Source organism: Strix uralensis, chromosome 26 (assembly GCF_047716275.1).
Source record: "Strix uralensis isolate ZFMK-TIS-50842 chromosome 26, bStrUra1, whole genome shotgun sequence".
NCBI classification, from domain to species: Eukaryota; Metazoa; Chordata; class Aves; order Strigiformes; family Strigidae; genus Strix; species Strix uralensis.
The window spans coordinates 8,163,340-8,188,035 of NC_133997.1; the positions used below are offsets into that span (position 1 = coordinate 8,163,340).

The 24,696-nt window shown below is 52.6% G+C and overlaps 2 protein-coding genes and 1 long non-coding RNA gene across 5 annotated transcripts in view; 1 reads left to right on the forward strand and 2 right to left on the reverse strand.

The window, feature by feature from the left end:
* The window catches only part of PKNOX2 (PBX/knotted 1 homeobox 2), a 95,034-nt gene extending 91,887 nt beyond the window's left edge, over nucleotides 1–3,147 (forward strand). For both annotated transcript variants that reach the window (XM_074894850.1, XM_074894851.1), the window contains exon 13: nucleotides 392–3,147. In XM_074894850.1, the coding sequence (XP_074750951.1) occupies nucleotides 392–639 (248 nt within the window). In that variant the 3' untranslated portion in view covers nucleotides 640–3,147. The remainder of the gene's footprint in view (nucleotides 1–391) is intronic.
* Nucleotides 3,148–3,260: 113 nt separating this feature from the next.
* FEZ1 (fasciculation and elongation protein zeta 1) lies at nucleotides 3,261–19,860 on the reverse strand. 2 transcript variants are annotated; one of them, XM_074894853.1, is made up of 10 exons: nucleotides 19,766–19,860; nucleotides 17,176–17,478; nucleotides 13,384–13,480; nucleotides 11,627–11,713; nucleotides 10,846–11,056; nucleotides 7,516–7,787; nucleotides 6,386–6,466; nucleotides 5,909–5,984; nucleotides 5,362–5,427; nucleotides 3,261–3,427 (listed from the first exon to the last, which is right to left on the reverse strand). In XM_074894853.1, exons 2-10 carry the CDS (start codon nucleotides 17,448–17,450, stop codon nucleotides 3,411–3,413), a joined length of 1,182 nt encoding a protein of 393 aa, XP_074750954.1. In that variant the 5' UTR covers nucleotides 17,451–17,478; nucleotides 19,766–19,860; the 3' UTR covers nucleotides 3,261–3,410. The 2 variants fall into 2 exon arrangements, with proteins under 2 accessions (XP_074750954.1, XP_074750953.1); XM_074894852.1 differs by having other exon boundaries at nucleotides 6,386–6,484.
* Nucleotides 19,861–20,691: 831 nt separating this feature from the next.
* On the reverse strand, nucleotides 20,692–24,004 carry LOC141954890 (uncharacterized). Its single transcript, XR_012632285.1, has 3 exons — nucleotides 23,721–24,004; nucleotides 22,781–22,944; nucleotides 20,692–22,019 (listed from the first exon to the last, which is right to left on the reverse strand). It is a non-coding gene; the product is annotated as an uncharacterized LOC141954890 (long non-coding RNA).
* Between the last annotated feature and the right edge of the window lie 692 nt (nucleotides 24,005–24,696).

Below are 24,696 nucleotides of genomic sequence, written 5' to 3' on the forward strand. Positions count from 1 at the left end.
AGATGGGCGGCGAGAAGATGAAGAGAGAACGGCTGTTGCAAATGAAGAGGAGTAGAGATGAAGATAAGGTGAAGAGAGCAGAAATGAGAATGGACTGGACAAGAACAGAGAAGATGAAGAGAAGGGAAGGTGAAAATTAAGAGAAGATGAAGACAATCTGCCCAACCAATTTGGGCATCGACTTGCTCAAAAATTAAGGTTTCTTGTTGTTTAATGAGGATACGTTAGCTAAAAAAATGAAGGGTTGGACCTTGGTTAGTGGCTGGGGCAGGTGGGACACCCTGCTCTGTCTAGGTACAGCTTTTTGCTTGGGTTATTCCTGGTTTATGCACTTTTTTGTCCTTTTTATATTAGCCGGGGAGTCCTTATTTCTATATTTTTTTAATTTCAGGCTCGCTCAGCATGGACAACCTGCAACCCCTCTCATCAGCCACGGCCACCATGGCCATGCAGCAGGCCATGCTGGCGGCCCATGACGACTCCCTTGACGGCACTGAGGAAGAGGAGGACGACGAGGAGGACGAGGACGAGATGGAGGAAGAGGAAGAAGAAGAGGAAGAGCTGGAGGAAGAGCCTGGTGGTCTTCCGGCGGCACCCGGCGCCAACCTTGGCTTGGACCACAGTGACTCACTGGAATAGCTCCTCCTGCACCCTCCCCAAATCACTGACAGCACCGGAAACAAAATTCCCCCCAAAATGCCAAAAAAAACGGCAAGAACAAAAACAAAATTGGTGAGAAAAAAGCAAATTGGAGGCACTGGCGGATGCCCCGGCTACCCACAGGAGCGCGGGGACCACCACATCGGCGTGTGGAAGTGAAGGACACATGTTTACAAGGCACATATTGTGGCCAGATTGTTTTTTTCAGGTTTTATTCTTATTTTTTCCTTTTTCCCTTCATTTTTGGTAAGAAAAAGCAGTTTTAGGGGAAGCTGTTTTCCCCACGTGATGCTTGGATGCTGTTGGACGACAGCGGGTTTTCACCGTGGGCCACCACGTCCATCACTTGGATTTCTTGGTGAAAAAAAAAAAAACAAAAAACAACCCCAGGACTGATATTTTTCGGGTTTTCCCCAAAAAAAGATGATTCACGGGCATAAATACCGGCACGCAGGGAAAATAAAAAAATCAGCAAGTACAAGTTCTGCTTCAGGTCGGATCTGAGAAGGGTTTGGTGCTCTTGACCCACCATATTGCCCAAACCTCCCTGTTTTGGCCCCGATGCTGTGGCTGTTTGGTGACTCCGGATGCAACTTTTTGGAAAAGAGAGGAAATTCCCCCAAATCCTTTAATTTATGTGCTAAAACCCCATCGAATCTGGAAAAAAATCACCCCATCCTCGTCCTTAAGGGCTGAGACTGGACGCAGAGTTGGGGCAAAGGCTGCCAGGAGTGAGACTTTCTCACAGCGTTTTGGCACTGAGTCGGGAAAAAAATGGGGAAAAAAATGGGTTTAAAAAATGCAGATTTTCACCCAAAATTGAATGGCAAGCCACAAGATTCACCCGGGTGGAAGGAAATTCAATATTGTTGCTGGAAAGATGGTTTCTCCCCAATATTGTCCACCTGTGTGGGGAAATGGTGGAGTTTTACCCCAAAGGAGCTATGGGGGAGGGCAGCTCTGAAAAAAAACCAAGGTATTTTGTTTTTTTTTTTTTTTTTAAAAATGCTGTGAAAGGGCAAATTTTGCCTTAAAATGTGGCGTGGGGGGAATCGCAAAAGCAAACGTGGGTGATGTAGGGCCAAAATAATAAAGGAATTTTCTTCTGCAGGTTCCTCCTGTAAATGCAGGTTTCTGTAAGAAGGATTTTTTTTTTTGCGGCTTTTTGCCCGTTTTGTCCTTTTTTTGGCTCTTGAAGAGTTGAGAAAAAAAAAACCAAACAGCAGCCGGGGGAAAAAAAACCCACAAGTGATGCAATGGGCAGAAAAGCCTATTTTTCGATACTGATCTGGTGTGAATGTAATCTGTAATTTCATAAAGAATTCATTGTAATTTAGTATTAATTCATGGCCATTTATTATAAAGTGCTACGAGATGAGGTTTCTCAGCTGTATTTTATTGGCAGCTTCTTCCTGCGAGCAGAGAAGCCCCGAAATGGGTGAATAACCCCCCGAAATGGGCAAAATCAGCCCCAAAATGGGTCATTGACCCCAATCTGCAAATAGGTGCAAATAGGATTTATACTTCCAAAAGTGATGCTCATTCTCCAAAAATAAGTGATGTCCCCCCCAAAAATGAGCTCCAATGTGATTTGATCCCAAAATGAATGATGCTTCTTCCCCCCAAAATGAGTGATACAGCCCCAAAATGTTACACTGCCCCTGAAATGAGTGATGCTCGCCCCAAAATATTCTCCAAAAATGAGTGATGCTTGCCAAAAAGGAGTGACCCCCCCCAAAATGGATGATGCTTCCCCAAAGCATCATGGTCCCCAAAACTGAAGGGTATCCCCAGAAAAGTAGTATTTCCCCAAAATGGACAATATTCCCCAAAATCAGGGAGGTTCTCCAAATATGAGCAATGGTCCCCAAAATTAAGTGTCTCTCCTCCAAAACGGTAATTTTTTGGCGTGGTGCTCCAAAAATGATTGATCTTCTCAAAACCGTGATGCTCCCCAAAATGTTTCTCCCAAATGAGCCATTCTCCCCCAAAATGATGCCCTCCCGAAGTAGCAGTTCTCCCGAAAATGAGCGACTCTCCCCAAAAGCAAGCAGTGCTCCCAAAAATGAGTAGATCTCCCCCAAATAAGTAACTTCTCCCTAAATGCCTGAATTTGCCCCCAAAATGGATTACATTCCCCAAAAATGAGCCCCAAATGAGAGACTGTACCCCAAAATGAGTGACAAACCCCAAAACAGAGCAATTCTCACCCAAATGGAAGCCGCCCCCCCCAGCCATTCCCTAATGAGCCTCTGCTAATTAATGGGTTGATTTTCTGGAACAAAAAGGTGATTTTTGCACAATTTTTAGCAGAAAGTGGGGCAACGCAAAAGCTAAAAATGGGGAAAATCCCCTCAAAATGGAACTTACAGCTGCTTTTTGCCCCTCCGATCGCAGCGGCTGCCTGCGGCCCTGCAGCCGGCTGAGCACCCAGCAGCTCGTTAGCCAGAAATTTGCATATTTTATAAAATGGTGAATATTCATGAGCATCGCAGCAAAGTCCTTGTCGTTTTTTTCCGCCAAAAAAGTGCATTTTTCTATTGAAAATTTGCAAAACAACGTCGCAAGCAGGGGGGATGAAGACGCCGGAGGCCGGTTGCTTAATTAATGAAACGAATTATTTATTTCCCAGCTGTGCAAAGGTGGGGGGAGTGCGGGGGGAGGGGAGGGGCGCAGGCGACCCGTTTTCCTCGGGTTTGGCCCCGTTTTCGGGGGGTGCCGGGGTGGGGGGACGCAAGGGCAGCGCCGCATCAGGTTGGGCAGAGCACTGCAAAGAGAGAGGTCATGGGTGTGCACCAGCGTGCACCAGGGACGTACGGGGTGGCACGTGGGTGCACCACGAGCGTGCACAGGGATGCACGAGGACGCAGCACGAGCGTGCACGGGGATGCACGAGGATGCGCGACAACGCACGAGAGTGCACAGGGATGCATGAGGACACAGCACGAGTGTGCATGGGGATGCACGAGGATGTGCAACGACGCACGAGTGCATGGGGATGCACGAGGACACGCGATGACGCACGAGCGTGCACGGGGATGCACGAGTGTGCACGGGGACGCACGAGGATGCGCGATGACGCATGAGTGTGCGCGGGGGTACACAAGTGCACAGGGATGCACGAGTGCGCACGAAGACACACGAGCGTGTGTGGGGATGCACGAGTGTGCATGGGGATGCATGAGGATGCGCGATGACACACAAGCGTGCACGGGGATGCACGAGTGTGCACAGGGATGCATGAGGATGCGCAATGACACACAAGCATGCACAGGGACGCATGAGTGTGCACGGGGATGCGCGATGACGCACAAGCGTGCAACGGGGATGCACAATGGTGCACAGTGATGCACAAGAGTGCACAAGCACGCACTGGGATACACGAGCAATTCACGAGGGTGCACGGGGGTCATGTGAAGATACACGCGTGTGCACGGGGATGCCTGGGGGTGTGCAAATGGCAGCAAATGGTATGCACGGAGGATGTGGGAGGGATGTGGGAGCGATGCACGAGGGGGATGCGGGAGGAACGCACGAGGCATGGAGGGTGCACGAGGGATGCACAAGGATGCAGGTGGCTGCACAAGAGATGGAGAAGAGCGAGGGATGCGCGAGGATGCCCAGGAGATGCACCAGGGATGGACGGGGTACATGCGATGGTGCATGAGGGGTGGAAGGGGGGTGCACAGGGGTTCACGAGGCTGCGTGAAGGATCCGTGCAGGTGTGGGGGGTGCGTGAGGGACGGACGCACGGGAGGTGCACCCGGGATTCACAGAGGGTGCACGACGGCGCCTTTCCTGCCCTCAGCTGCGCCCGCTGAGAGGAGACTGGGCTGGGGGGGGTGGAGACGGGACTGGGGGGGCTGAGGAGACCCTGGGCTGTGGGGAGCCTGTCCTTGAGGGGACATTTTTTTGGCTTTTCTGCAAATATGTAAAAAACATGGGGGTTGGAAATAAATCTCTAAGGTCCCTTCCAACCCAAACCATTCTGTGACTGAGGGGAGCCCGTCCGTGGGGGGCTGAGGGGAGCTTGGGCTGGGGTGCTGCAGGGGACTGGGCTGGGGGGAGCCTGTCTTTGAGGGGACTTTTTTTTGTTGTTTTATGCAAGTATGTGAAAAACAGGGGGGTTGGAACTAAATCTTTGAGGTCCTTTCCAACCCAATCCATTCTGGGACTGAGGGAAGCCTGACCTTGGCGGGCTGAGGGGAGCCTGGGCTGAGGGGACTCTGTCCTTGAGGGGACTTTATTTTAATTCAAGCATGTAAAAACCATGGGGGTTGGAACTAAAACTTTTAAGGTCCCTTCCAACCCAAACCATTCTGTGATTCTGTGGACGCACCGGAGATGCGTGAGGGATGTGTGGAGATGTGTGAGGGCTGCATACAGGATGCAAGGGATGCACGGGAGGTGCATGGAGGATGCAAGGGAGATGCACAAGAATGGGGAAAGGATGCACGGAGATGTACGAAGGATGCACGGGGGATGCAGATGTACCTGGTGTTCACAGAGGATGCACCAGAGATGCGTAAGGGATACGCGGAAATGCATGAAGGATGCATGAGGGATGCACAGGCATGTACAGGAGATGCACAAGGATGCAGGAAGGATCCGTGGTGGATGCAGAGAGGCACGAGGGCTGTATGGGAGCTGCATGAAGGATGCACGAGGGGCGCACAGGGGATGGACGACGCGAGCAGGTACCTTTGAGGATGTAGTCCGTGAGCAGTGTGGGCACCTTCTCATTCCCCTCCTTCATGGCAAACAGGACTGTGAGGGGGAACAGAGCTGTGAGCCTGGCCCCACTGACCCCCAAAGATCCCTTTTCCCCCCAAAATCAGCCCTATGGTTGCCACAGAGACACTGCCAAAGTTTCCCACAATGCACCAGGCCTGAGAGCATCCAAAAAAACCCCTTTCACCCCCAATCAGCCAAGCCGTGGCAACGCGTAAAGGGTGTTTTACCCCCAGATCAGCACTGGTGTAGGGTGCAAAAATGGGGGGGTGTGGGGGTGTTTGCTGCAAATCAGCTGTGCTGCAGCGATGCAAAACGCGTGATTGCACCCCAAACTGTGCTGCCATGCTGCAAAACGGGTCTTTCCCCCCCAAAATGGCCTTCGTTGCAATGATGCACCCAAACTGCAGCTGCTGCAGCAACGCAGAATGTGCATTTGTGTTCCGCATCTGCCGTGCCGCGGGGACGCAAAATGATCGATTCTGCCCCAAAAACAGCAGCTTGAACAAACACTCACTGTTGGTGAGCATCTGCAGGTCCTCGACGGAGGGCGGCGACCCCTTCTTCTCGTAAGGAATCACCGTGTTCAGGTACTGAAAAAAAACCCCACCCACCCCAAAAAACACCCAGATGGCACAAAACTGCCTATTTTTCGCAATGCCTTGCTACAAATTGCCCCAAATTGATGCAAAAGCAGAGTATGTCTGCAATTTTCCGGTGATTGCATTTAAGCTGAAGGTATTTTTTGGCATGCTGAACTCACTGCAGGCTTCAAAACCCTCTCAAATGCAAACCCCTGCTTAGGGAGGATTTTTTAGGGTGAAAAATGGTGATTTTGCATGGATTAGTGGGGTGCAGGGGATGGACTGGGGTTGTAAAATTAAAAAATATTTTAACAGGGGTTTGGGAGATGCAGGGGAATGGGGTGTGTGAGGGTGGTGGTGAAAGGGGACAGATTTGGGCAATTTTGGAGGGAAAAAGGGGGAAAGGGCACCTGCTTCTCGTTGGCGGAGGGGCCAAAGGTCTGGCGCAGGCCCGAGTGCAGGATGCTGGAGATGCCCTCCATGCTGAAGCGCTGGGGACACGTGTCACCCTGTCACCTCCCAGGGACATGGAGAGCACCCGTGGCACCTCCTTTGGCACCAACGTCCCCCTGGCTCCCATCCACATCCCCCCTTTCCCCTGACCCACATCCCCCCCTCCCTCTGTCCCATGTTTCTCACCCACCCAAACCCATGTCCCCCCTGTCCTGTCCCCCTGTCCCCTTGCCCCATCCCCCCACCCATCCCCTGTCCCCACATCCCCATCCCATGTCCCCCCATCCCTCATCTCCCTACCCCATGTCCCCCCCTCCCATGTCCCTCTGCCCCATCCTGTCCCCACATCCCTGCCCCTTGTCCCCCCATCCCCCATCCCCACATCCCTGTCCCATGTCCCCCCATCCAAGGTCCCTCTGCCCTGTCCCACCACCCATCCCATCCCCACATCCCCCCATCCCCTGTCTCCACATCCCTGCCCCATGTCTCCCTGCCCCATCCCATCTCCACATCCCCGTCCATGTCCCCTGAGCTCTCCTGTCCCCCCATCCCTGCCCCATGTCCCCCCTCCCAAGTCCCTCTGCCCCGTCCCATCCCCACATTCCCCTGTCCACATCCCCTTGAGCCCTTGTCCCCAAACCTGTCCCATGTCCCCCAATCCCATGTCCCCCTGCCCCATGTCCTCCTGCCCCATCCCATCCCCACATCCCCGTTCATGTCTCCCTGAGCCCCCCCGTCCCCACATCCCTGCCCCATGTCCCCAATCCCATGTCCCCCTGCCCCATGTCCTCCTGACCCATCCCATCCCCACATCCCTGTCCACGTCCACATCCCCCTGAGCCCCCCTGTCCCCACATCCCTCCCCATGTCCCCAATCCCATGTCCCTCTGCTCCATCCCATCCCCACATCCCCCCAAGCCCCCCTGTCCCACATCCCCCCATCCCTCATCCCCCTGCCCCATGTCCCCACACCCCTCTGCCCCATCCCCTGTCCCCGCAACCCCCCTCCCCATGTCCCCCTGTCCCCACATCCCCCATACTGCCATCTCCCTGCTCCCCCACCCCCCGTGGCCAGGCTGTCCCCCACCTTCCGGGGCATGTGGTTCCCACGTTCCGGACGCCCCCCTTGCAGGCTCAGCCCCCTGTCGCGACGGCGACGCCGGGCGGCCTCCCGCTGCTCCCGCTGCTCGCCCTGCACGGCCAGCAGCGCCCCGATGAACGCCGTCTTCACCTCCTTCTCGAACGCCAGCTCGTCCCGCCGCGCCAACTGCGCCACCAGCTCCGCCGACAGCGCCCGGCTCGCCGCCTCGGCATGCCCCGCCGCCGCCGCCAGCTCCCGCGCCGACAGCCGCCCCAGCCCTGCCGCCGGTAGCACCCACAATTATTAATTACCACGCGCTGGGCCACAACAACCCCCTGCATGGCTACCGGCTCAGGGAGGTGTGGCTGGAGCTGTCTGGAAGAGAAGGAGCTGGGGGTTCTCATTGACAAGCAGCTGAACATGAGCCAGCAGTGTGCCCAGGTGGCCAAGAAAGCCAACGGCATCCTGGCTTGTGTTAGAAATAGTGTGACCAGCAGAAGCAGGGAGGTGACAGTCCCCCTGTGCTCTGCACTGGTGAGGCCACACCTGGAGGGTTGTGTCCAGTTTTGGGCACCTCAATCCGAGAGAGATCTCGAGGGGCTGGAGCGAGGGCAGAGGAGGGCAACGAGCTGGGGAAGGGCCTGGAGAATAAATCCTGTGAGGAGCGATGGAAGGAGCTGGGACTGTTCAGTGTGAGGAGGAGAAGGTGAGGGGAGACCTCATCACTCTACAGCTCCCTGAAAGGACATTGTGGAGAGGTTGGTGCTGGTCTCTGCTCCCAGGGAATTAGTGACAGAACAAGAGGGAACGGCTTTAAACTGCAACAGGGGAGGTTCAGACTGGACATGAGGGAAAAATGTTTCCCAGAAAGAGTGGTCAGAGAGTGGAATAGGCTGCCCAGGGAGGGGGTGGAGTCCCCATCCCTGGGTGTGTTTAAGGGCCGTTTGGATGAGCTGTGGGGGGATGTGGGGTAGGGGAGAACTTTGTAGAGTCGGGCTGAGGGTTGGACTCGATGATCCCGAGGGGCTTTTCCAACCTGAGTGACTCTGGGATTCTGTGAGGGTGACTAACGGGCAGCCCCGGGGCAACAGGTGACACCGCTCGGCCACACCCGGCGCAACAAACGGAACGCCCGGTGTGATAAGCGGCGACGCAACCGGTCACGCGCCCGGTCCAATCCCTGATGGGCACTGGCGCAATTAGGAAAACACACGCTCGTCCTGAAAAATGCTTTGGGCAATTAGTGCTGCGCAGGCAGAAATGATGAAGCTGCACAGGGTGACCCGAGGGCTCCCCGGAACGACTGGTGAGGCACCAGTGCAGTAAGTGCGACCCACAACGCAACCGGGGCGATTAGTGGGATGCCCAGTGCAATTAGCGTAATGCACCCCAAAGTTTACAAAATGCCTTATTACAGTGGGACACGCAGCATAATTAAGGTGCTGGGGGTGATTAGCGGGATGCCCGGTGCAATTAGTGAAATGTACCCCGCAAGAAATGAATCACCTGGTGCTGCAATCAGGGACATGCCCCATGCAACTAGTGACAGGCACAGTGCGATTAGGGAGGTGCAAAGGAAAAAATTATGTAATTGGTGAGACGCACGCTGCAATTATTAAGACACGGGGCAATTAGCGAGCGGCCCAGTGCCACTGGTGAAACGCCGAGCGCAGGAAGTGCGACGGGGATCAGCCGGTGCAATTCTTGGTGCACCCAGTGCCGTCAGAAAAACACACAGCGCCGCTGGTGACGAGCTGGGGGCAGTTAGTGACATTCCTGGTGCAATTAGTAAAACGCCTGATATAAGCAGTGACATGCCTGGGGCAATCAGCGCATGAGTGAAACACCTGATGCAATTAGTGACGTGCTAGTGCAATTGGTGACATGCTAGTGCAATTAGTGACACACTAGTGCAATTAATGACACGCTAGTGCAATTAGTGACATGCACCATGCAATTACCAGCATGTCCAGGGCAATTAGGGACATGCAAGTACAATTAGTGACATGCCAGTGAAATTAGTGATACGCACCATGCAATTACCAGCATGTCTGGGGCAATTAGTGACATGCTAGTACAATTAGTGATATGCACCATGCAATTACCGGCATGTCCAAGGCAATTAGGGTTATGCCAGTGCAATTAGTGACACGATAGTGCCATTAGCGACATGCTAGTGCAGGTGAAGACACACTAACATGTAGTGAAATTCCCAGTGCAATTAGTGAAACGCACCCCGGCACTGTTAAAATGCATCACGTGATTAAGGAGATGCGCCGTGCGTTTACAGGACCAGCAATTAATAAATATTTTGTGCAATTACTGAAATGCTCAGCGTCACAAATGACATGCCCTGAGCAATTATGGTGTTGTCTGGGCTAATTAGGAACATGACCCATGTCGTTAATGAAAAGTTTAGTGTTTGGGGCATTTAGTGGCCCGTAGAGAAATGCACCCCGCGCTGCCTGGCACAGTTCAATGCGTGCTGCGTGGTGCTCTTGGGGAAATGCACAATTAGTGAAAATCCATGGATTTAGGGACATGCCCGGTGTATGGCGCAGACAGCAGCAATTAGGAGGCCGCCCCTCGATGAGTGGGTTCAGTTTTGGGCCCCTCACTCCAAAAAGGCCATTGAATGACTCGAGCGTGTCCAGAGAAGGGCAACGGAGCTGGTGCAGGGTCTGGAGCACAGGTCTGATGGGGAGCGGCTGAGGGAACTGGGGGGGTTTAGTCTGGAGAAGAGGAGGCTGAGGGGAGACCTCATGGCCCTCTGCAACTCCCTGAAAGGAGGGTGCAGAGAGGGGGGAGGAGTCTCTTGAGCCAAGGAACCAGCGGCAGGCCAAGAGGGAATGGCCTCAAGCTGCGCCAGGGCAGGGTCAGACTGGCTCTTAGGAAGGATTTCTTTGCAGAAGGGGCTGTTGGGCGTTGGAATGGGCTGCCCAGGGCAGGGGGGGAGTCCCCATCCCTGGAGGGGTTGAAGAGTCGGGTTGAGCCAGCGCTGAGGGATCTGGTGGAGTTGGGAACGGTCAGGGGGAGGTTCATGGTTGGACTGGAGGAGCTTCAGGGGCTTTTCCAACCGGGATGATTCTGGGATTCTGTAATTAGTGCATTTGGGGGGAGTGAAGCACTCGGCAAAACGCACGGTGCTCTTGGCGAAACCTCGGGTGCATGTGAAGAAATACTAAAAACAAGACCCTCGCAGGCCTAATCTTTTGCCAAGAACCCCCACTGACCAAACAGGGTGCGAACAGTGGAGCAAGCCAGGCCCTGAGAGACCCAGCTGTCTAATTTGGTTGGAATTGCCCCGATTTTGGGGCTGGATTTTGCTGGCCATACCTTCATGGGAGCAGTTGTTGTTGAAGGCAGGGGAGAAAGCACGCAGCTCACGCAGAAGGATGGGCTCCGTGCCCCCGCCACTGCCTTTGCCTTCAGCATCGGCCTCTGTTTCCTCGTCCTCCTCCTCGTCCTCCTCCTCATCCTCATCACCCTCGGGGTCGGCCTCGGGGTCGGGAGAGCTCTGCATCAGCTCCTCCAGCTCCTCGATGACCTGCAGGGCATCAGTGTCCTCCATCTGCACCCCCATCCTACCTCCATCTCGCACCTACGCCGGGCAGCCCACAGCTACACCCTGCACCTGCATGTGCAACCTTCTCCCTTCATCTCTACCAGCATGACAGATCCTGCACCCTCCCTTCTCCCCTTCATCCTCCACCTGCGTCCTGCTCCCTTCACCCTGCACCTTGGATCCTCCACCCGCACCCTCCTCCACCCAGCATCCCACACCCTGCGTCCGCCTCCACGTCCCCTTCCCACACCTGCATCCCGCCTCTGCGCTGCCTCCTGCCGCTCCATCCTTCCTCTCCCCCCCCCCAGTTTTCATCCCTCAACCCGTGCCACCCAGCATCCAGCACCCCACCTTCCTATCCGCACCCAAACCCCACGTCAGCACCCACAACCTGCACCTCCACCTACATCCAAATCTGCATCCCAGGCCCTGCATCCCAGATTTGTCCTTTCTTCGGGCTTTCAGCATATGGCTGTGGGGCTGGGGTGGGCTGAGGCCACGCTGAGGGGCTAAAGCCTGGCTTTTGGGGAACACGCAGGGGGCCAGGGGTACCTGCTCAGCTGTCAGCAGTGGCTCCTCATTGATGCCCGAGTCTTGCTCACTCCTCTCAGTGAGCTCCTCCTCCTCCTTCTCGCAGAGCTGCAGGAGACACAGGCTGGGTGGCCTTGGTGGCACCGCAGGCACGGCCCGGCACAGGCACGGCCCCAGCATGGCCCTGGCATGGGGAGAGCCACCACAGAACCACAGCTCGGGGGAGACATGCTGCTGGGGGTGTCTGCATGGGGAGACATCGGCTGGGGGCACAGATGGGGGCGTTGGACAGGGAGACGTTGGAGGGAGGGACACTGGATGAGGGCACTGGGTGCAGACACTGGATGGGGATGTTGGATGGAGACACCAGATGAGGGCGTTGGGAGTAGATGTTGGATGGGGACATTGGATGGAGACGCTGGATGAGGACATTGGGTGCAGATGTTGGATGGGGATGTTGGATGGAGACGCTGGATGAGGACATTGGGTGCAGATGTTGGAAGGGGACGTTGGATGGAGACGCTGGATGAGGACATTGGGTGCGGATATTGGATGGGGATGTTGGATGGAGACGCTGGATGAGGACATTGGGTGCGGATATTGGATGGGGATGTTGGATGGAGACGCTGGATGAGGACATTGGGTGCAGATGCTGGAAGGGGACGTTGGATGGAGACGCTGGATGAGGACATTGGGTGCAGATGTTGGATGGGGATGCTGGATGGAGACGCTGGGTGAGGACATTGAGTGCGGATATTGGATGGGGATGTTGGATGGAGACGCTGGATGAGGACATTGGGTGCAGATGTTGGATGGGGATGTTGGATGGAGACACCAGATGGGAGGATGTTGGGCAGGGACACTGGATACAGGTGGATGGAGATGTTGGATGGGGAAATGTTGGACAGGGATGTTGGAGGGGACTTTGTCTCCTTGCAACACCTCTCTATCCAATGCTTCCCTGTCCATCATCTCCCTCTCCAGCATCTCCAGCATCCCCATCCCGTGTCCTGCGCAGAGGTGGATGGGGAGACACTGGATGGAGAGTTGTTGGATGGAGACATTAGACTGGGAAGTTGGACAGGGAGAAGTAGAGGTGTGTTGGATGGAGAGATGTTTGGATTAATGTACTGGACAGTGACACTGGATGGGGAGGTGTTGCAGATGCTGGATGGAGAAGATGGGGATGTTGGATGGGGAGATGGTGGATGTTGATGCTGAATGGGGGAAAGGTCAGATGGAGACACTGGATGGGGACATTCGATGGGGAGATGTCAGAGGGGAACGCTGGATGGGGAGATGATGGGTGGAGATGTTGGACAGGGAGGTGACTTCTTTTTTACCACCTTTCACAGTCTGTTTCACCTTTTTAGCAGAAAACCACCCAAGAAATTTACTTTCTCTTCTTCCTCTTTACTTTCCCCCTTTAGCAACAGGTTGCGTAACATTCAAGTGGGTTAAATTCAGTGGATTTTGGGGCATCTTTGCAGCCCTCCCACAACCCAAAACACAGCTATTCATAGCAAAAACTCACTACAATGAAGAAAACACTATTTTCTGCCCCAGAAAATACACCACCTCACGCCTGGCTTGGAGGCAAAGACCAGACTGCCAAAGCAAACACTTAATCTTGCCCGTTTCAGTGTGGTTTCACCCTAAGAAGTTGAGTGGTCTGCAGCGCTCTGATGGTCGCTGAGCCTTGGGGCTGATGGACAGCTGTCAATCATCACCAGGGGGTCATGCGGGGACAGAGGGGGTTTGGGGAGCCACAGCCGTACCTGGGGGTCGGTGCCGTCGGGGGCCTCAGCCCCGGGGAGCAGCCAGGGCCGGGGGGAGCCCCGGGGGGCGAAGCCATCGGTGAGAGCATCCCAGACCCTGCAGGGAGGCGGGTGGTGAGCGCTGATCCCAAAATGTTGCCTCCCAGAAAGCTGTCCCAAAACAGCATGCCAAAGCGCCTCAAAACACCCCGAAATACAGCCCCAGAAACACCCGGAAATGCCCTCAAAAAAAATCCCCAAACACCACCGAGATGCCCAAAACATCCCAAAACACCTCAAATGATGTTCTAGAAGATCCCAAATGCTGCCCTAGCAGACCCCAAAGCTTCTCAAAATATCATCACGAAATACTGCCCTGAAATACCCCAAAGTACCCCAAAATGCTGCCCCAGCACTTGAGACGCCCCAAATGTCATTTTGAAATGTTGCCGTCAAAATACGCCCAAAAAGGCCACCGCAAGGTCCCAAAATGTCTCCAGATGTCCCAAAAGACCACTCTGAAATGCCTCAAAATGCCACCCCAAAACATCACCATGATGTCCTGAAATGCCCCAAAACATCCTGAAAAGCTCTCAAAGCCACAGAAACCCCCAAAATGCCATACTAAAACACTGCCCCCAAGACCCTCTGAAAGGCTGCAAAACACCTCAAAATGCTCACCTGGAACACCCCAAAATACCCCTAAAGGTCCCAAAGCTCCAAAATGCACTGAAATGCCCCAAATGCCATCCTGAAACACTCAAAAATGCCCCCAAAAGCCACAAAGCTCCAAAACGCCACCCAGAAACGCTTCACACCACCACCCCAAAAACACCCAAAATGCTCCAAAACGTCCCCAAATGACACCTTTGTACACCCAGAAATACCCCAAAATTCTGAAACACTGCTCAAAATGCTCCAAAATGCCCCAAAATGCTGCTCCAGAGCACCCTGAAACATCTCAAAACACTGTCCTGAAACACTGCCCAGGAACACCCTAAAATGCCTCTAAAAGCTGCCCTGATACCCCAGAGAAACACCCCAAAATGCCACTGTGATGCTCCAGAACAAACCCCAATTGCCCAACACCCCAAAATGCCTCAAAGCTCCCCAAAATGCTGCCCTGAAACATGCTGAAATGCCCCAAAACGCAGTCCCAGCAGCCCAAAATGCCACCGTGAAATACCCCGAATTTTCACCTTGAAACACCCCAAAACGCTGCTCTGAAACACCCCTCAGACACCCTGAAACACCCCAAAAAACCGCTGTCCTGAAACACCCCAAAACAACCCAAAACCTCCCAAAATACAGCCCAGAAACACCTAGAAACAACCCCAAACAGCCCCGAACAACCCCAAACCATGGCCCTGATACCCCAAAATGCACCAAATCACCCCAAAAGTCCCCTGAACCCCCCTAACCCCCCCCTCCTCTGCTTCACTATTAGAGATGCCCAATTCTCCTCTGGGGGCTGGACTGATTTTGCCTGATTTCACCCCAAAAAAGGTGCATGGGGGAGGGGAGAGGGAATGGGGAAAAAAGGAGCGGGGGGGGAAGAGGTGAAGAAGGAGAAGATGGGGAAAAAAAGGGCAAAAAGGGGGAAAATAGGGAAAAGTTGTGGAATGGAAAACGGAGTAAAAGAAGGGAAAAGGAAGAAAAATGAGAAAGGGGGAAAAGAAGGTAAAAGGGGGAAAAATGGGAAAGAAGAGAAAAAGGGGGAGAAAAGGAAAGATGGGAAAATGGGGAACAGGGGAAGGAGGAAAAGGGCTGAAAGAAGGAAAAAGGAAAAATGGGGGAAAAGGGGGAAAAGTGGAGAAAAAAGGAGAAAAGGAGGAAGAGAAAAAATGGGGAAAATGAGAGAGGAGAGCTGAAAAGTGGTGACATCAGGAAAAGTCAAAAACGGAGAAAAAGATCAAAACCAGGGAAAAAGGTAAAAAATGGGAGAAAAGGCACAAAAAGAGATTAGAAAATTTCTCCCCAATTAATGCAAAACCACCCATTTTCCCACCACAAGTGGCATTTTTAGTCCGACACGGTGCCTCATCCACGCACATCCCGATTCCCTCTAAATCACCCCAAAAACACCTGCCCCCCCTCCACCCCCAAAATGCTCTATTTTGGGATTTACCTCATCTCCCTCCTCACCTGATCTTAATTTCCCTCTAAATAACATATTTCACAAATTAACATGTATGTCAAAAAAAGCCTATATTCCTATTTTTAACAAAAATGCAGCAAAAAAGGAAAAAAATACGTGATTATCCCCCAAAATTTGCTTTTTTTCCGCTCTTAAAGAGCCAGCACCCTGCAGAGTCAGGCAAGCTGCAGCAGCAGATTTCTGAGTTAATTATGGCAAGAATTGGTTAATAATTAGGGAAAGTCAGCGTCTTTAAGGCCCCGGCCCATCCCCCGCCCGTGCACACAGGGCTCATTCAAGAAGGAGAAAAAAAAAACCAACCCTGTTTTGACCAAACTGACCCAAAAAGACACAATAAGCAGCACAAAGCAGCGCAGCGAGCCGGCTGCCGGCGACAGCGCCACACTCCCGGCACCGGGCCAAAATGCGTTTTTTCTCTGAAAAACCATCAATTTGGCCAATTACGAAAAGCAATTCAGCCTCAGCGGGTTTTGGTGAAAAAAACCCAAAGCCTGAAACAAACAGATTTGGGGGCTTTTGGGCTGAAAACAACCACTTTGCATGGTGAAAAATGAGCATTAGGAATGGCAGCCTGGGGAATAATCCCAATTAAACACACAAAAAATCTGTTAGAAAGGTGTTAAGGCACAAACATCGCTGAAGAAATACACAAATTTGGGAAAAAATCCTCATTTTGCAATTAAAAATAAAGCTTTTTAATGAAAATATGAGATTTTAATGCAAATGCCACTATATTGTGGCAGGGCTGGGGGGATTTTGCCCCAAACTGGCTTCCCCCTGGCTTGGTGCAGAGCTTGCACATTGCAGAGAGGCTAAGCTCTACTCACACCTTACTCAAGGTTTACACTCACCCCCCTGGGGGCTCTCCTCACATAGACTGAGCCTGCTGTCACCCCCTGCAACATGACATGGGGCACCCCGCTGTGCCCCCTCCTAGCATGCTACACAGCTACTCCAAGGATCCTACGCAGCTACTCCACAGATTCTACACAGCTACTCCACAGATTCTACACCGCTACTCCAAGGTGCTGCATGATCACACCACAGCACAGGGGGCCAACGTGCGTGTGGTGGAGGTCTTGCAAGCATACAAAAAGGTGCAGTAGGCCCCAGAGAGACATTACTCATAGGATACTACACTGCTACTCTGATGTGGTACACAACCATGCTACAGTGGGGTAGGCTGGCCTGCATGCCATGGGAGGGGGTGTATCTCATGACCATGCAAAGAGGCATGCAGGCTCAAGGGTGGCCTACTCATAGGATATTACACAGCTGCTCTAAGGATCCTACACAGCTACTCATAGGATACTACACAGCTACTCCACACTGCTGCATGACTGTGCTGCAATGCAGGGGTCTGAGCTGCATGCGGGGTGTACCACGTGGCGGCACGCAGACCCCGAGGGAGTCCTTACTCACAGGATACAACAGCGCTATTCCTGACGTGGCGCATGACCCAAGGAAGTCTTCCAAGGGTGCAAGGAGGCACGCAGGCCGTGAGGGGGTTTACTCACAGGTTACTACAGCCCTGCTTTGATGCGTTCCATGACCACGCTGCAATGCAGCGAGCCAGTCCGCACTGGGCGGGGGGGTGGATTTTGCAAGTGTCCGAGGAGGCCCGTGCCCCCCGGGAGTAGCGGGGCTTTACTCACTCCTCATCCTGGAGGCGCTCCTCCTCCTCCTGCGCTTGGAGACGCCCCCGCACAGGGGCCAGACCCTCGGTGGCAGCATCGTAGTTGCGAAAGCAGACGGTCAGCTTCTCGTCGAACTCCTGCACCAGGTCCTCCATCGACTTGAAGCTCATCATCTCGGCCGAGAAGCTCTCCAGCTCCGCCAGCGCCGGGTCCGCCGCACGCTGCGGGGTGCCCCCATCGTCCCCGGGGCCCTCCTCAAACTCCTCCTCCAGGCTTACTAGGGGCGCCTCCATCCTCCTCAACGCCTCCGCGCCGCCTTAGCTGTGGGGAGAGGGTGCCTGTGAGTAGCCCCTCACAGCTTAGAACACTGGGGACACCCATTCCCTTTGCTGCTGCCGCGCTGGCTGAAACCCTACTGCCAGGGCTACTGCACAACCAGCCGTATCTCTGTAGTATCCTAATAGTATCCCAACAGCATCTTAGTACTGACCTCAAAGCATCTTAGCAGCGCTATAGAAATATGCTGATATCCTGACATAAATATAGTTATTATGCTGACATAAGACTAGTAGTATTTTACTAGTAGCAACTAAATGTTGACAGCGGCACAAAAGTATCTTAGTGCTACCCTGATAGTATATAAAAAGTACCATAACACTACCTTTTTTACTGAACTGGTAGTATCTTAGTAGTATCCTTATACTAATCACTATCTTACCAGTGGCCTGAAAGTATCATACTAGCATCAGTAATGTACTGACAGTATCCCAAAAGTTTGTTGCCCAGATAGTATCCCAGAAGTATCTTTTTTAGTGCCCTTGTAGTATCTTAGAAGTATTCCACTGATATTTTACTAGCATCCTGACAGCATCCTACTCAAAAATGAGTACTGTCCTGATAGCACCTTACCAGCATTGTGATAATATCCTGATAGTATCATAGTAGTACCCTGATACTATCTTAGTAGTATCTTAGTAATGGCCTTGCAGTATCTTAGTAGTGCCTCAATAGTACTATGAAAGTATCTCAGCAGTATCCCTGGAGTATCCAGGCAGTATCCTGATAACATCTTAGTAGCATCCTGATGGTACATTTGTGCTACACCAAGTGAGTATCCTAGTAGTAGCCACTGAATAGCTCAGCATTGCCCTGATGTCGTACTAGCATGGGTAGAAGTATCCTGATACTATGTCAGGAGCATCCCAATAGCATCCTAATAGTGGTATAATGGTAAATAGCTAGTATTTTAGTAGTGTCCTGATAGTATCTTGGTAGTGTGATGCTATTACATTATTTTATTATTTACTCAGATATTTATTATTTAGATTTATTGTTACTAAGATATTATCTCAGGGCCATGTTACTATGCTGAAAGCAACGCAACTCTATCGGTTGTAGTATCCTGAGAGTACCCTGGTGGTTTGTAGCACTGCTCCAGCGGTACCTTCCTAATAGTATCTCAGTATCAACCCTGGAAAGATGCAGGAAATCTCGTAGTAGTGTCCTGATAGAATCCTGGTAGTGCCCTGAGAGTATCTTAGTAGCATTCTCACAGTATCCCAGTAGTATCCACACATTATCCTGCCAGGATCTTAGTGCCACCCTGAGAGTGCCGTAGTACTGCCTGCGGAGTATCCTGATAGCATTTCAGTGAGCTCCTGGTAGCATCTTAGTAGCATCCCAGTAGTATCCTGAGAGTATCTCAGGTGTGTCTTGACAGTATCTCACTACTGCCTCACAACGTTACTGAGAGTATCCCAGTAGTATCTGAGCAGCAGCCTTGTAGGAAGCAAAGAGTAACCTTGTAGCAAGCCAGTACTAACCCAGCCAAGCTGCCCCAACCCCCTCACCCCATCACGCTTCCCCTGGGGAGGGGGAAGAGCGCAGCAACAGGTTTTTGGGGCAAAACCTGGCCAGACTGGGGCTCTGAGTGCTGCCCGTGCCCTGCGCACGCACCCCCCCCTTCCAGAGCACCCCCACATCGCCAGCACCCCCCAGCTGCGCGCACGCACCCGCGCCCCCCCCGTTACGTGCGTGCACACGCCCCTGCGCCCCCCCCACCCCTCAGCCCCCCCAAAATGCCCCCGAAGCGCCTCTACCCCCCCCCCCCCCCCGCAGCGCGTGCGCATCCCACAATGCACCACCCGCGCACGGATGCTGATGCGCAGCCGAGCAACGCCCCCCCCCCCAAAAAAAACCCAAAACGGAGACACCCGCCCCCCAACGCCCCTCCGCGCTGCACCCCCAAACCCGCCCCCCCCGCACAACGCCGCCCCCCGCCGTGCCAGCGCCCTCACCCCCCCCCCAGCGCTTGCACCGCGATGCGCCCCCAAACCCCCCCCCAGCGCCCCCCGCACCGCCCGCGGTACCCACAGTGCGCCACGGCGCGCACCCGATGCGCGCCCCCCCCGTGCGCGCGCCCCCGTGGGTACCGCCCGCACCGCGCTGCGATCCCCGCGCTGCGCCCCAACATCCATCCCCCCCCCAACCCCCCCCCGCGCCCTCCGCCGCCTGCGCCGCCCCCCCCCGCGCGCGCCTGCCCGCCCGCGCAGCCCTCACTGCGCGCAAAAAGCGTCCCCCCGTGTCCCCCCCTCAGCCCCGCACCCACCTGCGGCCCCGCATCCTCCGCGCCGCGCAGGGGGTGGGGGGGGACCGGGGGGGGTGGGGGGGACGGGGGGGGCGGGCAGCGCCGCCGCACTGCGCACGCGCGGGGGAGGGGGGTGACGTCACCGGGAAGGTGGGTGCGGGTGACGTCACACCCCCCACCCCCCACCCCCCCGAGGGTGGTCGCCGATCTTTTTCGAGCCCTAAAATATTGCTGAGCCCCCCCGGCACCGCGGAGAGTCACTTATTGATAGTTATTTATATTTATATTTATATCTGTGTTTACATTTATTTATGCATATTTATGTGTATTTATATATATTTGTAATTTTGTTTATATTTATTTTTATTTCTATTTTTAATTCTATTTATAATTATATTTGTATTTTATAATTATATTTGTAACTGTATTTACATTTATTTATGCATATTTGTGCATTTATAGATTTATAATTTTTTTATATTTTTATTTTTAATTATATTTATAATTATATTTATATTTGTATTTTATGATTATATTTGTATTTGTATCTGTATTTACACTTATTGATGCATATTTGTGTATATTTTTATATATTTATAATTGTAATTAATTTTATTTATATTTTTAATTATATTTATATTTGTATTTTATAATTATATTTGTATTTGTATCTGTATTTACATTTATTGATGCATATTTATGTACATTTATAATTTTATTTCTATCTATATTTTTAATTATATTTATAATTATATTTATATTTTTATTTCTATCTATATTTTATAATTATATTTATATTTTATTATTATATTTATATTCGTATTTGCATCTGTATTTACATTTTATGCATATTTATGTATATTTATATATATTTATGATTGTAATTAATTATTTATATTTCTTTGCACAAGCACAGCTGCATGGATGTCGCATGCACATTACAGACAGAAATTAAAAAAAAAGATGAGATAAAGATAAAATAAGTCCTCCCCAAAAAAATTATTTTATTTATTAATGGTCCAAAAAATCTTTTTTCTCTCTCAAAAACAATTAGTAGGTTGTTTGGTCGTGGGGTTTTTTTTTAAATAAGCATGTTTTAGAGCAGTAGAGTCAAGTGTGCGGCTTTTTTTTTTTTTTTTTTTTTTTGTTTAAATCTCGGTTGAACAGTTTGCAGCGCCCTGATTTGAAGGTCTGGTTTTAAGTTCCACGTCCCCTGATACCAGTTTTAAGTCCTGTTTCCCCTCATACCAGTTTTAAGTCCCCTTTCCCCGATACCAGTTTTAAGTCCCGCTTCCCCTGATACCAGTTTTAAGTCCCCTTTCCCTTGATACCAGTTCTAAGTCCCGCTTCCCCTGATACCAGTTTTAAGTCCCCTTTCCCTTGATACCAGTTCTAAGTCCCGCTTCCCCTGATACCAGTTTTAAGTCCTGTTTCCCCTGTTATCCGTTTTAAGTAAGTCCCCTTTCCCTTGATACCAGTTTTAAGTCCCGCTTCCCCTGATACCAGTTTTAAGTCCCACTTCCCCTGATACCAGTTTTAAGTCCCCTTTCCCTTGATACCAGTTTTAAGTCCCGCTTCCCCTGATACCAGTTTTAAGTCCTGTTTCCCCTGTTATCCATTTTAAGTAAGTCCCCTTTCCCTTGATACCAGTTTTAAGTAAGTCCTGCTTCCCCTGATACCAGTTTTAAGTCCTGCTTCCCCTGATACCAGTTTTAAGTCCCCTTTCCCCTCATACCAGTTTTAAGTCCCGCTTCCCCTGATACCAGTTTTAAGTCCCCTTTCCCCTGATACCGAGTTTAACGTCTGGCCTCACATGGCTACAGGGATGCAGAGGGAGGACGAGCACCACAGGCTGCGCTTTCCGACTCCTTTTCCATGCCGATTTTTAGCAGAACAAGGGTTTCACCACCCGCACGCGACTTTTTATCATTCCTATTAGGTGAGAAACCTCAATAGCGGCTGCGAAACACTTTTTGTTAAGGTTAGTGAAATTTTGCCAAGTCCTGGCTGGAGCATCTCACGCCTTGATGTGGTGCCGAAAAAATGGGGAGAGGTTTGTCTTCATGCTCCGGGTGCTTCGTTCTCACACATCCCACTAATTGCGGTGGCTGCATACGATCGTTAACTCACCTCTTAAGGCACAATATATAGTTAATACAGAGTTAAAGTGAGGCTTAGCGTTTGCAATATGGATGTAAATCCGTGTTTCATGGAGCCCTCTTGCCTATATTGCAATTGGTTATTGCAAACTGATGAACTGCTCCTGCCATAAAACCTGTTATGGAATTAATCAAACAATTAGTGTAATAATTTGGGTATTATCAGGGAAAATAAAACCACATTCATCATATAACAGCACGGTACAGCCCCTAAAAAAATAGATGGGACACGGCCCATGGCTTTAAATAAAGTCACCCTCTAACATCTGCTGTTCCCAGCATTGTAGATACAATTAATGCAATAGATTAATGAGTTAGATATTAATTACATTAATATTAATATTATTAACAACGCGGCCAGGACCAAGTCAAGGGGCTACATCTTTAGGTACCTGGTGGAGAGGAGGATGGAAAACCGTGCCATTCAGTGCAGAAAACAAAGAAAAAAAGAGAAAAAAAAAATAAAAGAAATAAAAGCATCAACTGCTTTAAAAGATAAAACTTTTATTTACCTTTACGTACATAAACTTGACTTCTATGGGACGCAACCACCCTATGCTCTAGGGCAGGGGGTCTCAACCTTCCCTTCACCACAGGCCCCCCTGAAATACCTTTTGTGGCCACGAACCACCAAGACTTAATTCAAGATTTAAAGCGCTAGACTGCATCAGATATTTCAATTTTCTCACGAAGGGTCTTCAAATTTGGAGAGAAAGGGAAATAAGTTAATCTGTTAATGCACACACTCCTATTATAATATCTTTATTGCAGTGATTCCATATGAATTTAAAATAATAGCATCAACACTCTTCTTGCTCAAATGGCCCATTTTATGGTATTTTAACGTGCTAATTCTGAATTTTATGTGAATTTTTACCTTAAAATTTGATGAAAAGTTTTTACATTTCTTCTCATCTCCCCCCTTGTTTCTCTGTGTCCAGCCACCAGATATTTTTGTTCACGGGTCCGGGGCCACCACTTGGAGGAACAGACTTCAGCCCCAGTGTGGCCCTAAAGAGGGCCTTTGGGTTAAGAAAATGTCTTTAAGAGAAAAACCACCTAGTTAAAGTGGGTCCCACCAGCTAGATTAGCACTGAATATACTAGCGTGTCAGGGCGGGGGGCTTGAGTTTGAGGGGAGGGGACTGTGGGAGAAGGAGGTGCAGTGCTTGCCACGGGACAGACCAAATGTTTCCGGGCTGGATGTTCCCCAGCCCTGCTTTAAGCCTTCGTGGACCCTGTGTGATGACATCACAGCCCCGCCGGGGTCTGTGGAGCTCAGGTTGAGAACCGGGGCTCTATGGGACCCAACCGCGCTACATGTCTGTTTGCACCACACATAGGCATAGGTGACAAGGGATATCAAAGGGCATGGCAGGAAGATGTGCAAGGTAGAAAGGATCTCCTTGTTACAGAATCCCAGAATCATCCCGGTTGGAAAAGCCCTTGAAGCTCCTCCAGTCCAACCATGAACCTCACCCTGACCGTTCCCAACTCCACCACATCCCTCAGCGCTGGCTCAACCCGACTCTTCAACCCCTCCAGGGATGGGGACTCCCCCCCTGCCCTGGGCAGCCCATTCCAACGCCCAACAACCCCTTCTGCAAAGAAATCCTTCCTAAGAGCCAGTCTGACCCTGCCCTGGCGCAGCTTGAGGCCATTCCCTCTTGGCCTGGCGCTGGTTCCTTGGCTCAAGAGACTCATCCCCCCTCTCTGCACCCTCCTTTCAGGGAGTTGGAGAGGGCCAGGAGGTCTCCCCTCAGCCTCCTCTTCTCCAGACTAAACCCCCCCAGTTCCCTCAGCCGCTCCCCATCAGACCTGTGCTCCAGACCCTGCACCAGCTCCGTTGCCCTTCTCTGGACATGCTCGAGTCATTCAATGGCCTTTTTGGAGTGAGGTTTTGCCCAAAACTGGGGTCCCCCCCGCCACTGTACCAGGCGCAGGTTGTCGTGCAGCAGCCAGGCCCTGTCCAGGTGCTGACACTTGTCTTGGGGGGGCCGCGGGACCCCCAAAATCGGGCTCAGCTCGACCGGCGTCGCCTCCCCGGGGTACCGGGTCCGAGCCCCCTCCAGTGCCGCACGCAGTGCCCCATAGGACGTCACGCCGCGCCGGCCACGCCCCCGAACGGGCTGCCCTCACCCGCCATGGCGGCCACGGCGTCGCTCCGCACCACTCTCCGCGTTCTGTGCATGCGCCTTCTGGCCCCGCCCCCGGCCATGGCAATGCCCACACTCCCCATGGAGGACGCGGCGTCGCCGGACCCGCCCCTTCGCGCCTGCGCGGAGCCGCCTCCCCTTAGCTGCGCCACTTCTCCCCGCTCCCCTCAGGGCCGCCATGATGGCGGCGGCGGCGGTCCCGGGGCTCCGGCCGCTTCTCCGGGCCCTGCGGGCTCAGGTGAGGCGGGAAGGCGGGTAGCGGGGGGACCTGGGGTGGGGGGGACCTCGGGGGTGGCGTCACGCTCGCGTCGAGGCCTCATCCCGCCCAGGGGGGTGTGAACCCGGCGACTCTGGGGGGGGGTTGGGGTCCTCCCTCCCCTCTTCCCTTCCCCCTCCTCGCCTTCCCCTTCCCCGTCCTTCTCGGGGGGCACCGGGGGCCGGGACGTCCCGGCGAGCGCCCCGAGTGCGGGTGGCGCGGATTCAGCCCCCCCGCAGCTGGTCGCTGCCCCCGCGGGCCTCGGCCCGGCGCTGCCGGAGCCGCTGGAGGCGGGGGGGTGCGGGCAGGCGGGCGGCCTCGCGCTGCCCACGCACCAGCGGTGGCAGTGGGGCCAGACGGGGCCCAGCGTCCGTGGGGGGCG